This window comes from Onychostruthus taczanowskii, unplaced genomic scaffold (genome assembly GCF_017590055.1).
Source record: "Onychostruthus taczanowskii isolate IOZ18803 unplaced genomic scaffold, ASM1759005v1 scaffold18, whole genome shotgun sequence".
NCBI classification, from domain to species: Eukaryota; Metazoa; Chordata; class Aves; order Passeriformes; family Passeridae; genus Onychostruthus; species Onychostruthus taczanowskii.
The window spans coordinates 9,639,196-9,661,413 of record NW_024499017.1 but is presented as its reverse complement, the minus strand read 5'-3'; the positions used below and the strand labels follow the sequence as shown (position 1 = coordinate 9,661,413).

At 41.7% G+C, this 22,218-nt stretch overlaps 1 protein-coding gene across 4 annotated transcripts in view; it reads right to left on the bottom strand.

Moving 5' to 3' along the window:
• Nucleotides 1-4,119: 4,119 nt before the first annotated feature.
• Nucleotides 4,120-22,218, bottom strand: part of GAN (gigaxonin) — a 33,499-nt gene continuing 15,400 nt past the window's right edge. For 2 of the 4 annotated variants that reach the window (XM_041400821.1, XM_041400822.1), the window contains exons 4-11: nucleotides 21,920-22,137; nucleotides 20,922-21,043; nucleotides 20,311-20,423; nucleotides 19,085-19,234; nucleotides 18,610-18,746; nucleotides 17,997-18,125; nucleotides 11,977-12,086; nucleotides 9,446-11,230 (exon numbers count right to left, since the gene is read on the bottom strand). In XM_041400821.1, the coding sequence (XP_041256755.1) occupies nucleotides 11,049-11,230; nucleotides 11,977-12,086; nucleotides 17,997-18,125; nucleotides 18,610-18,746; nucleotides 19,085-19,234; nucleotides 20,311-20,423; nucleotides 20,922-21,043; nucleotides 21,920-22,137 (1,161 nt within the window). In that variant the 3' untranslated portion in view covers nucleotides 9,446-11,048. Of the gene's footprint in view, nucleotides 8,927-9,445; nucleotides 11,231-11,976; nucleotides 12,087-17,996; nucleotides 18,126-18,609; nucleotides 18,747-19,084; nucleotides 19,235-20,310; nucleotides 20,424-20,921; nucleotides 21,044-21,919; nucleotides 22,138-22,218 lie in introns of those variants that run through there. The other 2 variants (XR_005952389.1, XR_005952388.1) reach the window with 2 other exon arrangements.

The following is a 22,218-nucleotide window of genomic DNA, read 5'->3' as shown; positions in this document are numbered from 1 at the left end:
CAGAGGGTAAAGCCACACTGGTGGGGTTACAGGACAAGCTCCAGCTGACAACACCATGGGACAACAGGAGGGACACACATGGAGACCACATCATTCCAAGCCAAAACACCCAACAACCTGACCCAGCTAAACTGCTGGGCCAGGCAAGGGGCAGGAGCAAAAGCAGTGAGCTAGAGTTGATCTGGCTGCATCATTCCAAGCCAAAACACCCAACAACCTGACCCAGCTAAACTGCTGGGCCAGGCCAGAGGGCAGGAGCAAAAGCAGTGAACTAGAGTTGATCTGGCTATGAGATTCTTGGGCAGCCATTGAGTACAAGCTCTCCTAACCTTGGACCAAGGACTGGGTTTGGAAGGACACAGGAGCTGCACTTCTGTATCACAAGGAAATCAGCTCTCTGGTGTGCTGTATTGCATAGTTTGATTGAGGTCAAAGAGCATTTATGTCTTATTTTTCCCTGTTTTAAACAGAAGTAAATCAACATACTCCAATCAGAGCACTCCAAACCCTGTCCTCAAGTGATTAATCAATTAATTTCTAAAGATTTTGGGGTGGACACATAAAAGCTAAAACTCCATTCCCACAGAAAGCACAGAAGGACCCACAGAACACGTACATACATAAAGAGCCTGTAACAGTAACCACATCTGTAATACAGGAGTCAGCTTGACAGCTGGATGATGGGGATAACCCTTGCTGTCCAGCTGCACACCACAGATGGTAAAGAACAGGTGAGTGCTTTTACCTCACCATACCAATGTGCCTTTTGTAGAAAAGGCAGCAATATATTCTGACAATATCCTGGTAATTATCAAGATCTTAGATTTGACAGAACACTGAACCTTTAGGAGAGGGGCAGCAATGTGACATCACATTCCAACACCCTCCTATTACTTGGTTAATGGAATACAGATATCACAATTGGATTATTCAATAGTTGTTTCATTCTCTTAAGATATAAGAGGCTATTTGTACTGTACAAAGTCAGACTAAGTACACTAGTTATCATTCTTATAATACATATTCATATTCTTTAACCCAATCCCACAAGATTCATGGGACTCAATAAATATGGTTTACTGAGGGAAAACTCTGAAGATACAGCATCTAATGTGAAGAAATTTTAGTTTTTCCTTCTGAAGGTAAAAGTAAAACAATTCCAGCTTACCAGGACCCCACTCTGGATTATGAAGTAGTGGGCATACTAACTGGGATGCAGTTTCACATCTCTGGTTTCTCAAAAAAAGAAAAAAGTGCAGTGGAAAAACAGGTGGCCAGAACCTCCCCAGCTCTTTAGACCAGTACCCGTGGTTGTACACTACAGACATAGTTCCAGGACCCACAGTTCCATAGCTCCAGAAGTTTCAGATGTAAATACAACAAATGCAAAATAGTGGATGTCCTAGAACAGCCCATAGATCTTTATACTGACCCTTATGTAAGGGACAGTGTGGACTCATCCTTACCTGTGCAGCAGAGAGCAGCTGCAAGGCAAGGAATGATTCTGCTCCTCAGCCTTCCCTAGAATGAGAGGATTAGGAATTTGCAAGCTCAGTAGAGCTTCTCCAAGGCCCCTCATTTATCAGCTGTTTTTCAGCTGTGCAGGTAACACAGACACTCCTGTGAGGCCACCAACCGGTGGCTCCTCTGCAGTGACAGCCTGGATGAGTTCGGATGGTCGGAGGGCAGCACCCAGCGTGTGAAGGAGGGGAAGGACAAGGCAGTCTCTGACTCTTTTCAAAAGGCTAAAGGGCTCTTAGAGTAACACAGCTGAGAAATGCTACAGCACTGGGACTGCAGAGCCTACAAGAAGGCAATAAATAACCTGCTGCGTGGAGATGGGACAAATTCAAACATCAATGCTTGATCCTTCCTGCTTCCTCAGACAGGGCAGGAGTAGGACTTTATGTCCTTCAGAGAAAGAAAAACCTTCCTGTAGCAGTGTTAACCAAATGCCTAAACCAACCTGATAATACGGATCAGACAAAAATAAAGACAGCATAAAAAGGACAACAAAGTTCCTGTGCAGGACTAAAATTCAGCTCTCTCCTCCATGGCTTGTGTCTACAAGAGCCTCTCCTCGGGGTGCCCAAGCCAATGTCACTGCAATGGCAGCACTTGGAGCTCCCCTCCTCCTTCCTCCTGAGCACCTGTGGCACCCAAACCCTGCAGGGCTGAGCAGGAGGGGTCTGAGACAAACCCCACACCGGGCCAAACAGCCCAGGGATCTGCCAGCCGCATGGGTCAGCATGTCCCAGACACACAGCCACGTCCTGGGACCAAGCCTGGGAAGATTAATATTTATGGAATAGCCACCATGATGTTAATGGAAGGCTCTGGAATTAGCAGCTAATTGGTATACAGTCTGCAGAGTTATGAATAGCTCCTTGTTTCTCCCCTACTATTTGTGCATGGCCACTAAAATGTTTGCTACATTGAATTCAAAGTTAGTATGAGCTGCTCCTCAAAATTTTAGAGGAAGATGTTTTCTATGAAGCATTTCTTGGTTATGCCTTTATAAAGAAAGGAAAAAGGTAGCATTTTCCATTATATTTTGTATTATTAAGGCCTTTGACAGTTTGGAAGCCATCTTTATGAAAAGGGATGCTTTTCAAAATACAGATTGAATACTCAAAGAAAAACTCCACAGAACAAACACAAGCTGACTACCAGCTTATATTGGTACTTTTAGGAGTCAAGCACAGTGTAAGGAATTCAAAACTATGTCAAAATAGCACCTTTAGAAGCAGAAGAAAAGACACTTTTTAAAAAACTTTTTCAATCTAAGCAAAACCCCACATACCTGAAGATCACAAAGAAATGGTCAATGACATAAGTTCAGGTATGGAAGGCAGGTATTGATTTGAACAGTTTTTCCTCTGCAGGTGATTAAATGGGGAACTCCACAGAAAAATATCTAATTAGACATGACAGAAAAATCAGTGATTCTCTCTATTGAGATAATGTATCAAGTTCACAGGCAAAACAGTGAGAGCAGAGTATAGGCAGAGAGATAACTATCTGATCTGTCCTTAAAAGAACAGACTTCTATTTTTTAAACAGATCTCTTCCTATTTAAATATCATCAGGACAGCCTTTCAATTGCCACTCTTATTTCCAAGTATAATAGTTGCTATCAAGTAATAGAAATTTTTATTTACTTTTTACAGCAGCTGCAGGTCAACCTTGGTCTTTTTGTACAGAAACATTAATTTAAAATGAAATTAAACTGTCCTTGGGCAATGGTACCATTCTGTCCTGCTTCTTGTCTGCTTTTAGATTTTTTTAAATTGAAGGACAAAATGTGATTTAAAACAAAACAAAATAAAAAATATTTGACAAAGTGCAAAGAAAGAAAAAATGAGGTAGCTGGGAATAGGGGCTTTCCCCCCAGGACAAGGTGCCAGGCTTCCAGCCATAGTGACACACACGAGGGACTGGGCTACACCTGATCTACCTGCAGCTTTGCTTACAGGTGTTCAGGTGATCTCTGACCTGCTGGCATCAGTTTTACAAGCTCCATGAAAAGTCATTTCATTGTGTATTAAGCACTGTCCCCACACACACTGATGTGCAGAGATGTGCAAAAGCCACGGGGAGCAAGTTGGTGTGGCCACCCTCTGACCCACAGGAGTTGTGCTCCCAGGCCCATGGGCACAGTGTGTGTTCAGAGGGAGAGTGAAAGCAAAATCCTGTTAATAACAGCAAAAGAGAAAACACCTGAGGCCAGAGCAAAGATCGTGCATGGAACACCCAGGACCTGCCCCTGATGGGCTTTGGGGGTCCAAACAGTGAGGGCAGTCAGTGGTGGCAATTCCATGAGTTCTGTACCAAACCCAGCCTCCTGCCCCATCTGACTCACAGCAAGGCTTGTGCAGTGTAAGGAAAATCTTGTTCTGAACCTTCTCCACCCCTCAGCACTGTAAAGGAGCTTCCAGGAGCCCCCCAGAACACAGCTTGCTGTTTACATCATGTAACCAAGATAGGACAGAACACTCACCATGCATTGCAAAATGCAGTCTCAGACCCTTAAATACAAACATGTTTCAATTGCAAAAAGCAAACCACTCAGGTTTTGGAAGTCAAGGATTTAAAAAAAAAAAAAGAAAAAGGTTAAAATTGACTTAGCAGGTGTTTCCCCAAGCAAACAAAAGCTAGAATAGACTTCATGTTCTCTAAGCAACCCAAAGGAGGCAGGAGTCCTTTGGACTAGTTTAAGACCAGCTCTGAAAGGGTTTGAAAGTATTTCTTAAGAGGGCAATCCCTGGCTTCCCCTCAGAAAGAAACTATAGCAAGAGCTTACAGAATGGCAGCTATGCTTACCTTGATCACCTCAGCAGATACTCCTGTACACTGCTTTATTCACTCTAATAAATAAGCAGGCTTTGCTTTTTAAGGCCTAAAACCAGAGAAAGAAGTGACAGGGATGATAATGCTTTCCTGCTATCATGTGTAAATTCATAAAGCAGATTAATAAAACCCAAAGCTTTTGCATGTGAGGTTGTTCAGGAGAGATCCTCTAGCCCAGCCAAGTACCAGGTTTTTGTAGCATGCTACCTATTGCAGATGGAAATTTCAACTTTCCAAAATGGCTTTTGCATTCATCAGGTACAAATTTTTTCCCCAGGGGGTTTTTTCTGTTCTGAAATTGGCAGCCCAGTAACAGAATGCACAGAAATGACACTTGTGAAACAAGTGCACAGCCGGTGGCAGGAGGTCGGTCAGGCTCTGACAGGTTTTAGAACTACAGATGAAAGAAACTTGCCCTCGACAAAAACTGAGGTTGTCTCAGCATTCACTCAAAAGAAATGGAGGAAAGTCAAATTTGAAAAAAATTAAATAAGTGCCTAAGGTGGTAATTAAAAAAGCCCCAGTATTAAAAAAAAATTAATTCATGTTTTATCAATAAAATAACACTAATTACACACAGGGGATTCTTCTTTCTATTGTTGTAATCAGACCTGTCAGCTTTTACCAGGGCTCAGAACAGCCTCATTTCATTATGCAAATTCAAGGGCACAGGTAGGCAGTGGCATTGAGCAGCTTCGTGTACTGAAGTGCTCTGGCAGGTGCACTCTGCTCACAGAAACCCTGCAGAACTGCTGGACATCAAGATTTAACCTTTTTCCATTGAAAAGCTCAAATCTTCCAGCTCACTTTTCAAGACACTTCAATAGATTGTTTCAAATAACCTCCAAATATTATTCTATACAAGTCCTTTATGTCTTGCAAATACTTTTATAACTAAAAAGCAGCTACCTAGAATAAGTAATTTTAAAAAACATTATTCAGATTTTGTATCACCAATAATTTTTTCAATATACTCATCTATTGGTAGTAGCTCATAGTTTAATTCTTTTGTTACCCTTAATCCTTTTGACCAGGTGTTCATCTAGCTGGATGGCTTTAGTCTATGTTTTTAGGTAACTTATTAATCAAAATTTTTTGAGAATTAATTGCTGGAGCACAGCAGCAGTGTCACACTGGGCATGACTGGTCAGAGCTGTCACCTTAAATCCTGGCTGCAATCCTTCCTACAGCAAGGGATTTCCCAGGGAAAAAAAAAAAAAAGAAAAAAGAAAAAAAACCACAGGGATGAAGGAGAGCAGGAGCCAAACTTATTAATAAACTTGAGAGCACACAGAGGTGACCCCCACAGAAAATGAGCAGTGTCCCCCAAACCCCACTGCCTTTAGCTTTTACTGGCTCACCTTCCCAAGCCCTGTGCTTTTCTCTCACAGACCATGTGCCCTGGAAACACAGCTCCAAGAAAAAACAAGGAAGAGCATCAGAAAATGGCAAATGTCAAAAGGCTGCAGCAGTGACGACTGAAACCCAGGCCTGTATTCAGTCCTGAACGGGAAAAGGAAATACTCCTTTGGGAAGATGGAAATAGCAGCTTCTACAAACACGGATGCAATTAACACCCCTCCCACCCACCTGAAGTAGCCATTTAAGTACTCCAAAGAGCTAAAGAGAACACAACCCCCAAATCCTCAGTGCTAAATTAGAGGCAGAAAGGATCCATTTAACACTAAATTAAATATAATTCCTTGGAAAGCATTGCTGTGAGTGGCACCAAACCACACCTTAGTTACAATGCTCAGTCTGCCTGTGTCCCTGGGCACAGCCACATTTCCCGAGGCACAGTTTCATTCTGCAGGTCGATAAATGCAAACAAATTGCACTTAATCTAAACAGTTATAATTTTAAATACTAAAGCCTGTTGTCAGCTGCCTTTTATTACATACTTGCATGGCACCAGTGCTCTGGTAAAAGTAAAGAGCAAAGTGTCCATTGTGCATCACATGGAGTGATACTCAAGGCAGCTGTGAAGAGTAACACAAACCTGCAGAACAGTATTAAAAAAAAGCAGATTTACATTGCTTTCAATAGCATTCATTTTTAAAAAAAGAACCACTGCTCTTTTTTGGAACACAGTGAATTTTAAGCATATCTGTATTTTAGTAGAACAGTTGAATTATTGTTATACACAGAAGAACCCAAAAGTTTGGCACTTGTAACAATTTGGATTTGTTATTGCATCCTCCACTCTGCATGGCACATGCATGGTAGCAGAGCCCCTGCACAGCATTTATGGAACAAACAGAGAAACTGCAGTTAAAACAGGGGAAAACCTCCCCAGACCCCTCAGTCCTGTACTTGTGCATTTACTGAGTCATGCAGGCACCAGAAATATTGCAAAGCAACCGAGCTGCCTGGTGTGTTCTGGAGGGGGAGTTCATAAGCCAGGCAGTTCAGTAGCTCTGATAAAAACCTTATTTTCATCAAGATCTCTGCTCCTGAAGGCAGGCTGTGTGCCAGGCACGTGCTGTGCAAACACCAGGGACACAGCTTGCTCACAGCTATCAGTTTGCTGATTTTCAGCTTCTGGTTTCAGAATCACTTCTGTCCTTTTGTGTAATTTTGTATTAATTTGCCTTCAATTTAAAGATGAAGTACCCTCAAAGCTACAGAAATTCACTTGACCAGAAGCAGCTGGGCTGACACAGCACCTTCACAATAACTAAAATTTAAGGATTAGCTGACAAAATATTTAAGGACAACTAGACCTTGCTATGGTACAACAAAACGGAAGACTCTTCAGGATGCCTCTTCTTCAAGTTATAAAACCAGCAAGGGAGAGGATCTGAAGTTCAACCCTGACTCTTTAGGAATATGAGCATCTGTCAAGGCCAGGTAAGGAACAGAGCCAGGCCAGGCATGTTCCTTCCTCAGAAACTCAAGGGATTTATTTTATGAGAGCAAAAGCACTTTACACCTCTACTTCTGTAATCTCTGTCTGCTGTGCAGAGCAGCCACAAGGCTACAAGTGTAAAACAAGCACAGAGGACACTGCTGTGTGCTTACAGTAGCATATATTTTTTCCCCACTTTTCCCCTAAAATTGACAATTCCAAAATTTTTCCAAAATTATCTGTGGCACTTGAAAAAAAGGAAGAAACTTTTCTTGGGGGAATTGTGGAAAGGGATGGAGAAAGGGGAGAAAAAAGCCACTGCTCGTCCCATCTTCCACAGTTCCTACCCTGTATTTGGTGATTTTCTGATTTCAGTAGCTGGGGTTGGTCCAATTCCTCACCAGGGAAAGGAAAACAGATGCAGAGGCCCAGTCCAAGTGCCTCAAGCTCAAGGTGGCCCAGCCAGTTCTCATCCTGCATGGACATCTGGCCAGGACACACATTCAAACAGTCACCTGTGGAGGACCTGGCTGAATGTCAGTGCCAACGCATGACCTGGGAGGAATTAAGGCCATTGTGCTTAGCAAGGACAACTTAAACAAGTTTTAAACTGCCAAACCACTTAAAACCCCTGGACTGCAACTCAGAAAAACTCCTGAGTTGTTTCCCATGGGGCTCAGCCATCATGTGCAGGGGTACACAGTGCCAGGAGAGCAGGGACAGCTGAGTGGTGGCATTTACCAGTGAAGCCAGTTCAATCTACAGCTCTTTGCACATTCAACACTCAGCAAACTGGTGACCTCCCTGCTCTCAGCACCTCTGGTACTGTCACAGCCTCCCTCCCCTTCTGAAGTCAACCACCCCTTGGAAAAGAGAAAGAGAAGTCAGAGGTGAGCTCTGCCTCTTCACTCCTACACCACCACTGGTACAATCCCTGCAGAAAGGGGAGCCTCGGCTTCAGCGCCTCGCTCCAAATTCAGAGGGAAATGGAACCTGGTTATTGCACAATCCAAGGGGTGCACTCACAGTTCAGAGCTGGACAGACAGACAGACAGACAGGAAGACACATCCCTTCCCTCCTGCACACACAGAGGCTAGAACAGCTCTTGGATCAGTCCCACAAAGAGTGCAGATGGGGAATGGTCCCATTCCCTTAGGCAAGGCCAAGGAAGCCAGTTTTGAGATCTCAGGAGTGCCTAAATCTGAGCACACGCCCAAAACCCCTGGAGAGCATCCCTGGAGACTTGGTCCCCAGCCACATGGAAAATGACACGAGTACAATGTGCTCAGAAATTCAATTTGTGACTGGTTCAGGTACAGAGGCTTAAACTTCTTGGTCAAATCTCACTGAGTGCATTCACAACACACTCCAATCACCAGCAGATTTGTTTGTTTTATTTATGTTTTCTTTAAAAAAAAAAAAAACCACACTAAGAACACCTAGTGTTAATCCTACTCTAAGTGTAAACATTTGGTTCAGTAACTTGAACTGCAAAACACTGCTAGAGTATTTACTTGGATTTATCACGTGCATTTATCACTTACGTTTTCTGGATGCTGAATGCCCTCAGTGTACTGGGAAGCTACAGGGACTCGGGAGATAGCAGCTGGCAATATTCTGAATAACATTTTCGGAAGTTTTCCAAGCCACTTAGAAAACTGAGCTCAAAGTGAAACAGATACTTAGGAACATTCATCACTTTTGAATATGGGATCTTGGCACTTTGTCTGAGGAAAAAAAAATTGATCCATGTAAGATTTTTCAAAAAAGGGAAATTTAACAGATAAACTAACAGCACTTGATTTATTTCACGAGCCAGCCAAGGATGGAAATAGTGGTTCACATTTCTGTAGTAAAGCATTATATATAAATTTAAAATCTAAAGACATATATATATACACACACCAAGTTTACTGCAATGCATAAATATATAAACTTTTTAATATGCCAGCTAATATAGGTCAGAAAATCAATGTATATAGTTCAAGTTTTGCAGCACTTCAGCATTATAAAAATAAAAATAGGTCAATGGATTGGCTGCTGCCCTTTTCCCCACCCTCCCATACTCCTCTGCTGAGGAATCAGTCATTCCAACCCCACATCAGTGCTATGGAAGGACTGAGCAGAAGTAAATTTCAGAATGGCTCTTCAAGGACTATTTAGTGAAATACCAATATTTTGACCTAGATTGGGATGATATTTCAACATAAGATGATTTCCATAAAGATGAAGAAGGTTTACAGTAAGTAAATTTCAGAATGGCTCTTCAAGGACTATTTAGTGAAATACCAATATTTTGAACTAGTTTGGGATGATTTTTCAACGTATGTAAGATGATTTCAATAAAGATGAAGAAGGTTTACAGCAACACAACTGAGGGCAGAGTTTGGCTTGTGTGAGGTCCACAGAGTTGCAGAGTGGAAAGTCTTGTGTGTAGTTGTAATACTGGTTGTACAAAGTCTCTTTTTCTGAAGGGCAGGAGGTATTATTTCTATTTTCAGTCTCTCCCATTTTATTCCTTTTAAATAAATACAGGTTATGTCCCATCCATCACAATAACAAAGAAATCAAAAATTGAGGTAAAACTGTTCTACCAGCTGATCTTGACTACAAACAAAAGTCAATTAAATATCACTACTGATGTGAACAAGGCTTTGTAAGAAATAAAATGCAAGATACTAAGTTCTTCACTATAACCACACCATAAAACCCAGCTTTCAGACAGCAGTAAACAAGACTGTACTGTAGCACAGAAATCATTAGTAAACCAACTTTTGATCCCAGTTTAAAGTCACTGTACAAATTTTCCTTAACTCTTAGTCCAAACCCCATGTTTTCTACAAAATAAATATATCCTTGTCATATTTCACCTTTGTTCTAAGAGACATAAAATACACCTTTTTACAATCCTCAGTCTTAAAAACCATTCTTAGCTTGCAAGCAATCTGAAGTAAAAAGGAACACAATCTATTTAGTTTGTCCTTTTGCTCTTACCAAAAGCAGCAATCATCACTAACTGTTCCAAACATGTCTTCCCTTTTCACTTCAAGGAAAACAGCCACCAAAGCCCACCCAAAAGCACACACCACCCACCTGCAGACCAGTTCATCAGGCTACTCGAATGACAGCGTAGGAAAAAACTGTTTACTTCTTTGTGGTGTACTGTATCCATTTTCCGGGCTGTATCCATTTCAGATTAGTCCATTTTATATATATTAAAAATATTTGTCAGAATGAAACCATTGCAAATGAATGAAAAACCGTATGTACACACCTCCACCATTTTTAGGCACAGACCTTATCTTTTGAGAAAGGACTAGAAATAAAAGGTGCAACGACCAACACCCCCTGTGGCCTCATGCTCCAACAGCAGCACACCAGGGAGGTTGGTTATCGTGTAGCTTCTGTGTATTACAGCTATCCAGTTCCAGATAGCACATGGATTTGTATCAGTTCCCCGCAGGGGAAACGCACCTGAAAGCTCTTTTTTTTTTTTTGCTTTTCAATAAGCTTTGCCAAAGTAAACCGATTCCCACCAGTTTCACACACAAAATCCTCCTTCAATAGCAAGGTTTAAACTCCAAATGGTTACGACTGAAGGTGTTTCCTTGACCTCCCCTTTTATTTTCCCCCTTCTCTCCTCTTTAATGTGTACTTAAGTTATTTGTTCCCGAAACAAGTACTGAGACTCAAGCTTTGTAAGCATTTAAAACAAAAACAGTTACCATACCAAAGCACAGCATACAGTGTAATTTTCAGCTGTAATTTCTCAGCTTTTCCTTTAAATAGAGCTAGATTATGGTGGACTGCACAGAACCCTTCCAGTCTCGTCCCCTGGCAGCACTCGGGTCACGGAGAAGGTACGCGGATGCGGAACAATCCCTGCTGCAGCTGCAGCCGGAAGAGTTTGCAGTTGGCGATCCGCAGCGCTGCGCAGCCCGTCCGGCGCAGGTCCGAGGGGAACAGCGGCTTGGTGCGCTGCCAGGTGCCCGTGCTTCTCTTAAATTCCCTAACATAGTCATAGTTTGTACCTGAATTAATGAAAAAGAGAGATGAAATGCTTAAAACTCACTGCAGCTTAACCACGTTTAACCTCTAGTAAGGCAAATACGTGAATGAGAGCAGACACAGGAACGCAAATCGGTGTCTGGGTGGGTGGTTGAAATTGTCATCAAAAAGGAACTACTGTGACATTTCTGATCTACTTAAACCCAACAAATTTGGAATTTTGTTTGCTTGTATTTTGAAGAAAGCCCTGCTACACAATCATATATGTACACATGGTCACAAAAGTCTTCCAAATCTCTTTTACAGAGCGTGGCCAGATGCTGGCAGCTGTAAACTGAGTATGTATGATAGCACACATCTATTTAGTTGGGATTGAGAGCCAAGAGTCACTGTCACATCCTTGTGAACCACTAGACAATGTCCCTAGGATGCAGAATTGCCTGTTTCCCACTGCAAAGACAGGAGGAGCTACACCTCAGGCACTAACAGGTCTTCTTACATTTAGATAAAAGCAGTAAGACACTCTTAGTCTTGATCTCTTGTGGTCTTCAAACTAATCAACCAAATCAAGCCAATGCTCATGGCACTGAACTTGTTACTGAAGGTCCAAAACCAACCTGTGTGTTTCTGTATGTCCAGCATAATCCCCCTGACCCACAGTGACAGAACAGTGTCCCAGCCTCTTAAAAATGTTCAGTCTCATCAGTACCAAGTATTTAAAATATGGGAAGGAAATGTGCATAACGAGGTTTTTAGCCCTGGTTCTGACCTGTATCGAGATCTCCAATCACATATATGCTGGCTCCGATGGGCACAGCTCCATACACAAAAGAAGAGCTAGTTGGGATACATAGGTTCTGGTCATTTAGATAAATCCACCTGTAAAAATAACAATTGAAAAACAGGATTTGATTTTTAGTGAGCACATTTTAAAAAAAATAATCCTGAGTCTTTTTGCAGCTGTAATCTTTGACTCAAAAGCAGAGTGTACATATTAATTTGTGATGTAAAGGCAACATTATAGTTTGGGATAGTCCTGATTTCTCCCAGCCAGAAAAAGCAGCTAGTACTGCTGTATCCTGAAGTTGCTCAATTTCAGAATTGCTCCACTCATCTGTGTAATCTACCTATAATAAATTCTTCTTGCAGCCACATAGTGTGACCTTCTGGAAGAGAACAGGCATGTTAGACAGCCAACAACAGCTATGCCAGTCAATCTTCCCTACAGAGAAAATTTTAGGCAGCTTTGTCTTAAAAACAGTCTTTAAACTGTCTTTAAAATAAACACATATAAGTTTTAATGATCCATAGTAAGGGAAAAAAACAAATTGCTATAGCAGAACCTTACTATTAAACAGTGTCTCCCCCATATAATTCTTCAACTTCTTTAATAGTGCTTTATCAGGGACAACAAATCCTTGCCTGCTATGAAGACTGCAGCACTTGGCAATGCTTAATTTCAAACAAGGGACAGAAGACTGGAAATCAAAGTGGTAATGGAATTTGGAAAAGAAATGTCCATTATCTGGAATTGCCACAGACCTTTCCAATCTCATATCAGGCTCTTTTCAATCCCTTTCCAGCTCCTACAGTAATCCTACAGCTCCCCTGTGTTCACTGTAAGCTCAGGCTCATTTCAACAATACATCAGCCTGATCTTTCCAACAAGTGAAAAGCAGTTTTCCTTGTTAAAGCCTTTGGAAAACAGGTGGGGATGTACTCCTCATCCACATGGGATGCTGGTTTATAAAGAGGTTGCAAGAGTTATCAGCATCCTCTGTGGTTTTGAAACAAATTCCTACAAAATGCTCCTGCAGCTTTGCAGATGCTGTCACAGTTACCATATACAGACCCTGACATGTACAAATCAAGGCCATTTTAGGGGACTGTTCCTACACTTTTTATTAAATAATTTACAGAGAACATGAAGATCTGAGAAACATTTAAAAACCATCCCATATATTTTCATGGCCATACCAGTTTAATTTGAAGAAAAAAGTTAGAAAATGCCCTCCCAGATACTGCTGATCTTTAGAAAATTCTGCATCATCTGAACACCTGATTCAGAAGTAAACCGCTCTTCTGGCACTGAAGGAGATGCTGCTCCATATCAATTATCTTGGAGACAGAAATCAATTTTTAAAGGGCAAATGAAAGGATTGGCTGTCCATTATTTTGTCTGTGCTGTACATTGAAGGATTAACATTCTGCGCAAAGCAAGGAAACGGTTTGTAGCTGTCACAGAGGAGGACGGATGAACTAAGGAGAGAAAAGGAGAAGTTCTCTACACTGGTTCAGAAACTCTCACACATCAAAACAACTTACACCATATTTCATTAGCTTCCTTCCCTTACCATAGAAGGAGGGCACAGTATTTTCATTGCTTTTTAGCAGCAAGTGACCTAGAATTCTGAAAACTGAGTAAGCAGCAGAGAAATGCAGGAAGGAAGACTGGATTTTTTTTTTTTTTATTTTATTTAAGTTCTAACTATAGGACCAGGTTAAGGAAGGGAAAAAGACTCAAATCAGGAGTTTATCTGTACTAGATTCTCTGGGTTTTGGGGTTTAAACAGAAAAACCTAAACCCACAGGGTGAGACCCAAGCATTTTCCTACTGTGCATCACCAAAGCACAGTATCAAAGTTTCTGTAGCTGCTTGTGAAAATTCATCCTCAGGCTTTCTCAACATGTATGCTTTAAAAAACAGGCAGCACTTTTCAGGAACACTCACAGCAGCTTTAGCCGTTAAAACTAGGAAGGAACAAAGACAGGAAGGGCAAGGGGTCACGTTTCATCAGAATTTGACTAAGCTCCAGCTTAATGTGGGTTGTGCCTGCTGTTTGAACAGTATGGAAAAAACACCATGACCAAAAATTCACAATCTTCAGGAATCTGAAAACAGTCCTTGGAACAGAACGCTTGCGTACTTCCCTGGGATGGCTCCACTCAAACCGAGTCCAAGAGGAGCAGGGGGAAGGCAAGTCCTGCTGCAACCAGGGGCAGAAGTGATGGCTCTGAAACTGGAACAGGCTTCCACCAATTTAAAAATAGAAGGGAAGGAATCCTCATTTCTTTCAGTCTTAAAGTGAGACAAACAAAATGATCCGTCCACACTGCTGTAGTTAACGAGTGGGATGGGGGTAACTGCTTTATTTCCAAGTGGGAAGTAAATAAAAATGTGATACACAGCCAACATATTCCAGACACGTCACCTCAAGATCACCCTAGCTGAGAAAGGAAGCTTGGAAATGAATGAAAATCCATGTTCCTCTCATCTGACAGTGCTATCAATCAGTGTTCTCATTACATTTGCATAAGCACTTGCTTTTAATGAAATTCCTGCACACTGGAAGAATGTTGCTAATTTCATATACTATGTTACAAGACTATTTAGTTCACTAGTTATATGCTGCTGAAAGCTCTTCCTTATTTCCATGATGTGCCAGTAGCAAAAAGAACATTGTAAAGGATATTTTACCGAAGTACTGCTTCTGAAAATTCTCTCTCACTTTTATCCCCCTTACTACCTGCACATTTTCATAGTTCTTTCTTGAATCATGAGAAGAAGGAAGAAATCCTACCCCACTTACAGACCACCAGGGGAAGGCAGCAGTGGCCATACACCAGCAGATCTTGCAAAGAATCCTGAAGTCAGTTTGGGCTGTATTAAATATTTCCAACCATCCACATTGAAAAGAAAAAACCTGAGTGTGTACAGACATCATCCAATTCTCCACTCACCTTCGTGATGCAAAAAGTGTGTTATAAATTATGGACTCTGATAGAAAGTGTGACCCATCAAGGTCTTGATTATGTATTTAAGACTTCCTGCTTTTTATGGAGTAGACCAACACTGGATCAGAGTGAAGGATACCTTCACATTTCCATCTTCCATTTTCACATGCATTAAATCTGTTTTTAGCTTGATCGATATTTAAAAAAACAGGATACAATGCACACAAAGCTCAATATATAGCCTTTGAAAAAAAATCTACATCCTGCAAAAACCCTGCAGTCTGACATACAGCTTTTTCTGTCTTTGGGTTCACTTAAATCCCCTCATGCACATGACTCTAAAGACAGCCCGACAAAACATTTATTAATTGAAAAATCTCAGTTACAGCAGCACTTCAAGTATGAGAATTATTTCCTACAATACCCTGTTCACATTTCATGTGGATGCTACTATTTTGTCTCACTTCATTTATTCTATTACTTGTTTATACAGCACAGCTTAACAGGAGTCCTAATGTTTATTTTTTTGCTAGTGTGAAGATCTCAGCAGATCCCCAGTCTCTGAAAAGTCTGCGTCATGGTTAAGAATAACAACTTTGAGACTCTGCACTGTGAGCTATTTTGGAGTAAGTTATTGTCAAAGTAAACAATATTAAACAAGTCCAGTCCTTTAATCCAATTCAAGCCAGAATTATGGCAGCTTACATGAATTAATATGTTTATATACTGATGTGAGTACATCCTTAGACATTCACTCTGGAGTTAAACCTGTAACTCAAGCACTCAGGCTCTGGGTGCCTGGCATGATGCTCGAGCCTGTGCTCTGGCAATGAGGCACACATGGAAATTTGTGCAGATGACACAGGTGTGCACTGCTGCACGTACCCCAGAACCAGCAACATCCCACAGCTGAACTCACAGTCCAGAGAGTTCTCTGCATCCACAGAGAAAGTGAACACAATGGAGTTCTCCACTTACTTAAAAACAGCTGGAAAAGCCCACAACTCATTACAAGTAGGCAACATTGACAAGTAACTTTTTAAAAAGTCACTGTGCATTTTGGTTTGAGACTGCTAGAATTGATCTTCTACACAGATCTCAGGGTAGTGAAACCTGGGATAACTGACCCTGGAGGTGAGTGCTGGAACATAACACAGAGACACTGCACCCTCTTCTGGCTACAGCACCCCTGGGCTGAGCTGGAGCCTTCCAAATCCTGGGAGCACTATCTCCAGGCAGCAGCTGCCACCATCCCAGCCTTCCCTGGTCCCTGGTCTCCACAGAAACACCCCAAACCTGTTTCCTGCCTGCAGGTTCATGCTGAGTTAAATTTCTGAGCTCAGAGTGGGCAGTGGCAGAGCAGAAAGGCAAAGTCTGGTATCTCAGCTGCCCTCCCCACGTGCCTCCTCCATCAGCTCCATCAGTCAGCTCTGCTGCCTCCCCTGCCCCGTGCCAGCACAGCCCTCACACCACACAGCCAGCACCGGGGCAGCTGCAGTTTTGTCACTGTTCCACTGGGACCCTGCAAGGCCTGGGGGATGCCACCAAGCAAAGACACAAAGCCATGCCAGGTGTGGGTGCTGCAGTCAGCAGGTGGCACCACGGCCTCACCTGCAGCACCCAGCTCCCCAAATTCCACTTCATGGAAGCTCAGCCTGCATCTACCAGTGAAACAGGTTTGCAGCCACTGCTGAGGAATCATGAGCTACAACCTTCTGAAGAACAGAATCAGGCTGGAAATATTTCAAGTAAATCAGCTGAAAACAGCAAGTAGGAGAGAGGGGAGCACTTCCTTCCACAGTTCAAAGTTCCTTCCTTCCTTCCCTTTCAAAGACCTCTTGCAAAACATTAATAAACTTCTACCATTTCCCCAGCCTCCAGAAGGCTAGCAAACGCTAAGGGAGCATCAGCAGCAACAGCCCCTCTGATCTGTCTGCTTCTTTTAACCAATTTAAAGAATGTTTTTCTTCAGCTTCATTTGATTATAGCTAGTTTAGACATCACTTTGAACAACAGACAAGACCTCTTCATACAGAAATTAAAGTCTCTTTACAACCATATCTTGCAAGAAAATTATATAATGAATTTATATCTACTGTTCTATTTTTGTGTCCTTTTATACAGGTCACTGTCATAAATCAGTCTTGATCTTCTAATAAAGACATGCTAATCTCCTTCACTTGTCAACAAGCCTTGAAACATCTGACCACAAAGTCTTTCTAAAATTTAATTTATGAAAGAAGAATAATTCAATTTACAGTTATATGCAAGAAAAAAGTCACTGGAGGAACCAAGCTTGTAAGTTATGACTGGAGAACAAGGTGACTAAACAAAAAATTCAATGTAAGGTAACATTTTAAATGGTTACCACATATAGTAAGGTGGATTCCACTACCAGAACCAAGAGATAAGAAATGAAGTAATTGGAAGCAAATTCAAAACAAACAGAAGGAGATGAGACATGCAGTGTGGTGAGGTGCCTGTGGGATGTCTAACATCCAGAGTGTCCTTCCTGTGGCAAAAGCCTAAGTTGTTGCCACCAATGCTTGGAACAGAAATGCATCAAATTTCTTATCTCTAGTTTAGGAATTCCCTAAGCTGCAAATCTTTGAAGACAGGATTGGATCATGAAGAAATATCCCTGTACATACATTCCTCCATAGAACCATGGCATCATTTAGGTTGGAAAGGACCTGTAATGAGCACTCAGCTGTGGGCACGAGTAGGGGTGGGGGCAGCAGGACTCTGCACTTGGGGAAATTGCAGAGTGCAGGGGAAGAGCCACAAAGTCCCTGTGTGACCAAAGTGCTTCTCCTGTCCAGGGGCACTCAAGACCCACATGGTGGCTCCAGGAATTTAGATTTGGCATGTTAGAGGGAAAAGTGGGGTGGGTGGGCCTTCAGTAACAGCCAGACTGGGTGACAAAAAGTGAAATGAGCAACAGACACATGGCACAGACCTCCTGTGATTCAGAGTGCAGGAACAAGGGGTGAGGGAGCAGGCAGATGACTGGATGGCAAGTTATTTTCTGTGTTTAGAGCTGCAGCCAGTTACCTTTTAAACTCATCGTGATAAAATTCTGATTTGCATGTCACCATCTCACTGGCTTGGCTGTCGTCACGACTTCTGACCCCACCAAATACATAAAGCTCAGAGGCAACTCCACAGGCCACTGCCCCAAATCTGAAAATCCAAACAAGGAAAAAATATTAATGCCATGTATCAAAACCCTTTTGCATACCCCTCTGAACTTTCTTCATCTTTTACTCTTTTTATTTATTTATACACACAGATGCCTTAAATAACCAACAAGATGAGTCACGGATATTAATTGTAAGCACCTAATTCAGATCACAAAAAAAAACCCCACAGTAAAAATATTTCTCTCTAAAAATATTCTGAAGTTACAATTGAACTATAATTTCTAGCTTTCATTTTGCATCAGGGAACTGGTGCTTGCAACATCAGGGCTATTTCTACAACATTTGTATTTATTGCTTGGATGCTTGTCTTTACTCAGCCACATGTTAACGACAGGCCACCACGACTCAGAAAGACCTGGTGAGATTCATAGGCCATCTTCACAGATTCATCAGAAAAAGGACACTTTGCTCCCATCAGAGGGTTGGAAAAGCAGTCTAGTCCCCCCACTTCCATTTTCCCTCACCTCCTCTCTTTGAGAGGACAGATTGCTGTCCACTGCTGAGTCCTGGGGTCATAACACTCCACAGATTCAAAGAGTTTTCCATAGGAGCCTCCACCCATTGCATAGATTTTCTTCTTCATAGCTGCATAGCAGCCAATCTTGTGGGGAAAAAAAAGAAAATTATATCTGAAATGACACACAAATGCACAGTATTGAGAGCTCAAAGCTGTCTATCCACACACAGAGGCGCTTGGGTTGCCTATACCCCATGTCAAACAATGCAAGGCATAAAAATGCTCAGCCACAGTTTTATTTGGTGTATAAAGAGAGAAGAAGGTGCTCACTCTCATTTCATTTTGAGACTATTTGCTACAGCTTCTACTTGAAGCAAAAGCTTAAATACGTATTTTTATACATATAGATATCTATACACATACATATATCTGCACTGACTATTTAACAAAAGCAACACAATAATATAAGATGTAGTTTTTACCTTTCTAACCATGGTCAAGTCTGGCTGCTTGGTCCAGGTCCGGCTATAAATATCATAGCTCTCCATAGAGATCAGCTCCCTTTCACCATCCTCACCTCCCAGAATATACAGAATCCCATCAATCTCTACCACACCAAAATTATGTCGTGCCTAAGGAACATCAATAAAGTCAACATTGAAAAACATGACTGCCATTGTGAATAAATGAACACAATCTTATTTTTCAGAGTATCTGTCTGCAAAGTGCTATTGGTATTATGCCTGGCTTTTGTTTTGTCTTTTTTTTTTTAAATGGTGAAGTCCTAAACTTCATAAGCATAAGATTATTAATTTAATCAACTAAACAAAACAAAGGGCATCAAAAGGGAAAAAATAAAAAAAAAAGCAGAGTAGCAGAAGCCAAAGAGACCACAGAAAAATCTAAGAACAGAGCTTGGCCATATTTCAGTTCCCATAGTGGTGGTCTCCACAATGAAGCTGTTGCTTTCAGGTCTCTTTAGCAGCAAAGCCTGGACCCATTCTCTGTGCAAAGGCAGCTCTTCTGTTTTGTATGTATGAGCCCAGCTACCCCTCAGTCTCACAGCAAACATATCACAGGCATAGCATTTAATGCATCATAACTAAAATTGCAGTCAAATCTACATGCCTCTGTCAACCAGAGATTGCAAAGAGGAAAATCCTGTGGTAAACAAGTTCTTAATAAACACCCTGTGCTGACTTACAAAGATAAAAACACAGGTGTATTAAGGATATATGTTTACAAATAACAAACTGTTACTTTTTGATGGAATGTAATTATGAAGAAGGAAGCATTAACTCAAACCAAACCTAAATATGTCTGTGCAAGCCAAGTTCTGTATGTTGGCCAGTCCTCTGTCCATCTTTTCTGCACAGTCCGATCCCTTTGTCCATCTGAGAGGTCTCTTGTTTTAGAAGGCCAGTATACGCAGAACATTAAGTATACTATAGGACTGATTCATTATGAAATTCCTGAAATTTTGTAGTTCATCTTACAGTTAGCTCTTCACCAATTGTTTAGTTTTTCCAGATCCAGCAGTCAGCATCAGACCACAAGAACAACAGGATATAAACAGAAGTCAGTCTGCAGCATGATTTTGAATGTGTAAGATGCAAGCGACTGGAGATTCAGAATAAATTTTGCAGAAGAAAAGGAACATTTTGCCAAAGTAAAAACTTAAATCCCAACAGTTAGATAGAGATCTTGCCTCATGCATTGGTGGTAAGGAACTCCATGAATTGGTGTCTGGATCATATTTCTCTCCAGAGCTTAGCGTTCCCTTGTTTTCATCCTGACCACCAAGCACAAATAAAAATCCTTCTGTAAAACAAAATGTAATATGATCTTAAGAACAGGACTCTCAAGAAGAGGACTCACACCTGCACACTGAGCAAAACAACATGACTGGTGAGCTGCATTCTGGAATTCACCAAGAGATCCAGACCAGTCACAGGTCAGACTCTGGACTGGAGAAGGTAAAACACATACTTACATCTGACTCAAGTCTGCCCCTGCAGATACCCTTCAACATATTCAGTGATGCAGCAACTAGAATTTACTTAAAACATTAAATACTCCTGGAGAGACAGATGTAGCAGATTCCCACAAAATATTGCAGGAATAGTGATTTTAAGACACTCAGATGACAGGGATTTTCACAAAATCAAGTACAGTTTTGGGCAGACAAAGGGGAAGCATGAAATAACCCCAGTGCAGTCAGTCTTGAAAAAAATATGCTATTATAAGCTGTATCTCAGATTTTGAGGCACTGGTAAGTTTTCATAACATTGACTTTACAAAGATGAAGTTCCCCTTTACCTGCTGACAATACTCCATGATTGATCCTTGGAATACTCATAGGAGCAAGTTCAATCCAGAGCTGTCTATTGGGATCATAAAGAGGACACATACACCGCATCACTGAGGTTGGTTTCCGTGATCTGAACACAGGGAGGGGAGGGAACAGACAGAAACAGAGAGACAAAGACAGAGTTTTACGAGTTCACTGTTAACACCTCGTGTCCAAAGATGGCGTGTTCTTGTTTTCGTGTCTATTCATCACGTGGCATTTCCCTGGTAAGGAGAAGACCCCCAAACCAAACATGTAAATTGAGTTTGTACAGACTTGGAGACATAAAAAGCTGATTCACTTCATTCCTACTGTATCTGCCTATTACCTTTTTTATGAACTTTGAACGAGCTAAGAAGAACTGATGGAGAGTATTAGTAATGTCTGAGTAAAGTGATTCACAAACTGACATGCAAAATGTTATCTGGTGGTTTACTATGCTTCTATAAAGAGCTAACATCTAAATGCTTAATTTATTTAAACAGGACTGAACCCTCCCTTTTGCTGCAGGGGGTACTCAAATAAAGAACGGGATTATTGTGTGGAACAGGAATTTTTACCTTATCTCAGATGCACCAATAATGACCCTTTTATTTTGGAACCACATCTGTTATAAACAAAACAGTTTAAAGCACATGTTCCTTACTCCTAAGTTTTGTTAGAGATGCTTTTCAGATCATCAGAAATTATTCTGTGTTTAAGACTATTCAGTTTAAAAAAAAAAAAATCAAGCCAACACTTACTGAACAAACAACACTACTCAAAGTTTACTACATGTTGAAGGTCAGAAACAAAATAACTATTTATTGCTGAATCACCCCCAAAGGTATTTTAGGTGTGTCTGACCAACCTAAAACAAACTCAAATGAGAGCAACAAGCAATAGGTGCACAGATTCTCTGTACTGTGTGTTTTCAGAGTGGTGAGTGCCTGCACCGGGACCAGCTGTCATTCCACTGCACACTTACACTCTCTCTTCCCCCCCAACAGTCACGATGCACTCGGAGTAGCCCCGGGGCTTGAAGGAGGCCAGCATGGCCTCTCCCTGCTGCGGGGGTGTCAGGGGGATGTTGTTGCACTCCTTGACGATCTCGCGCACCAGCGGCTCGCTCATCATCTGCTCGCGCAGGTACGCCGCGTCCAGCCCCGACACCCACACTGCCGACATCACATCCTTCATGTGGACCTGGGGAGGCAGCACGGACACAAAGTCACCCCCAGCACGCAGCCACCCGCACATGCAGATGCTCCTGTGCTTAGCAAATAC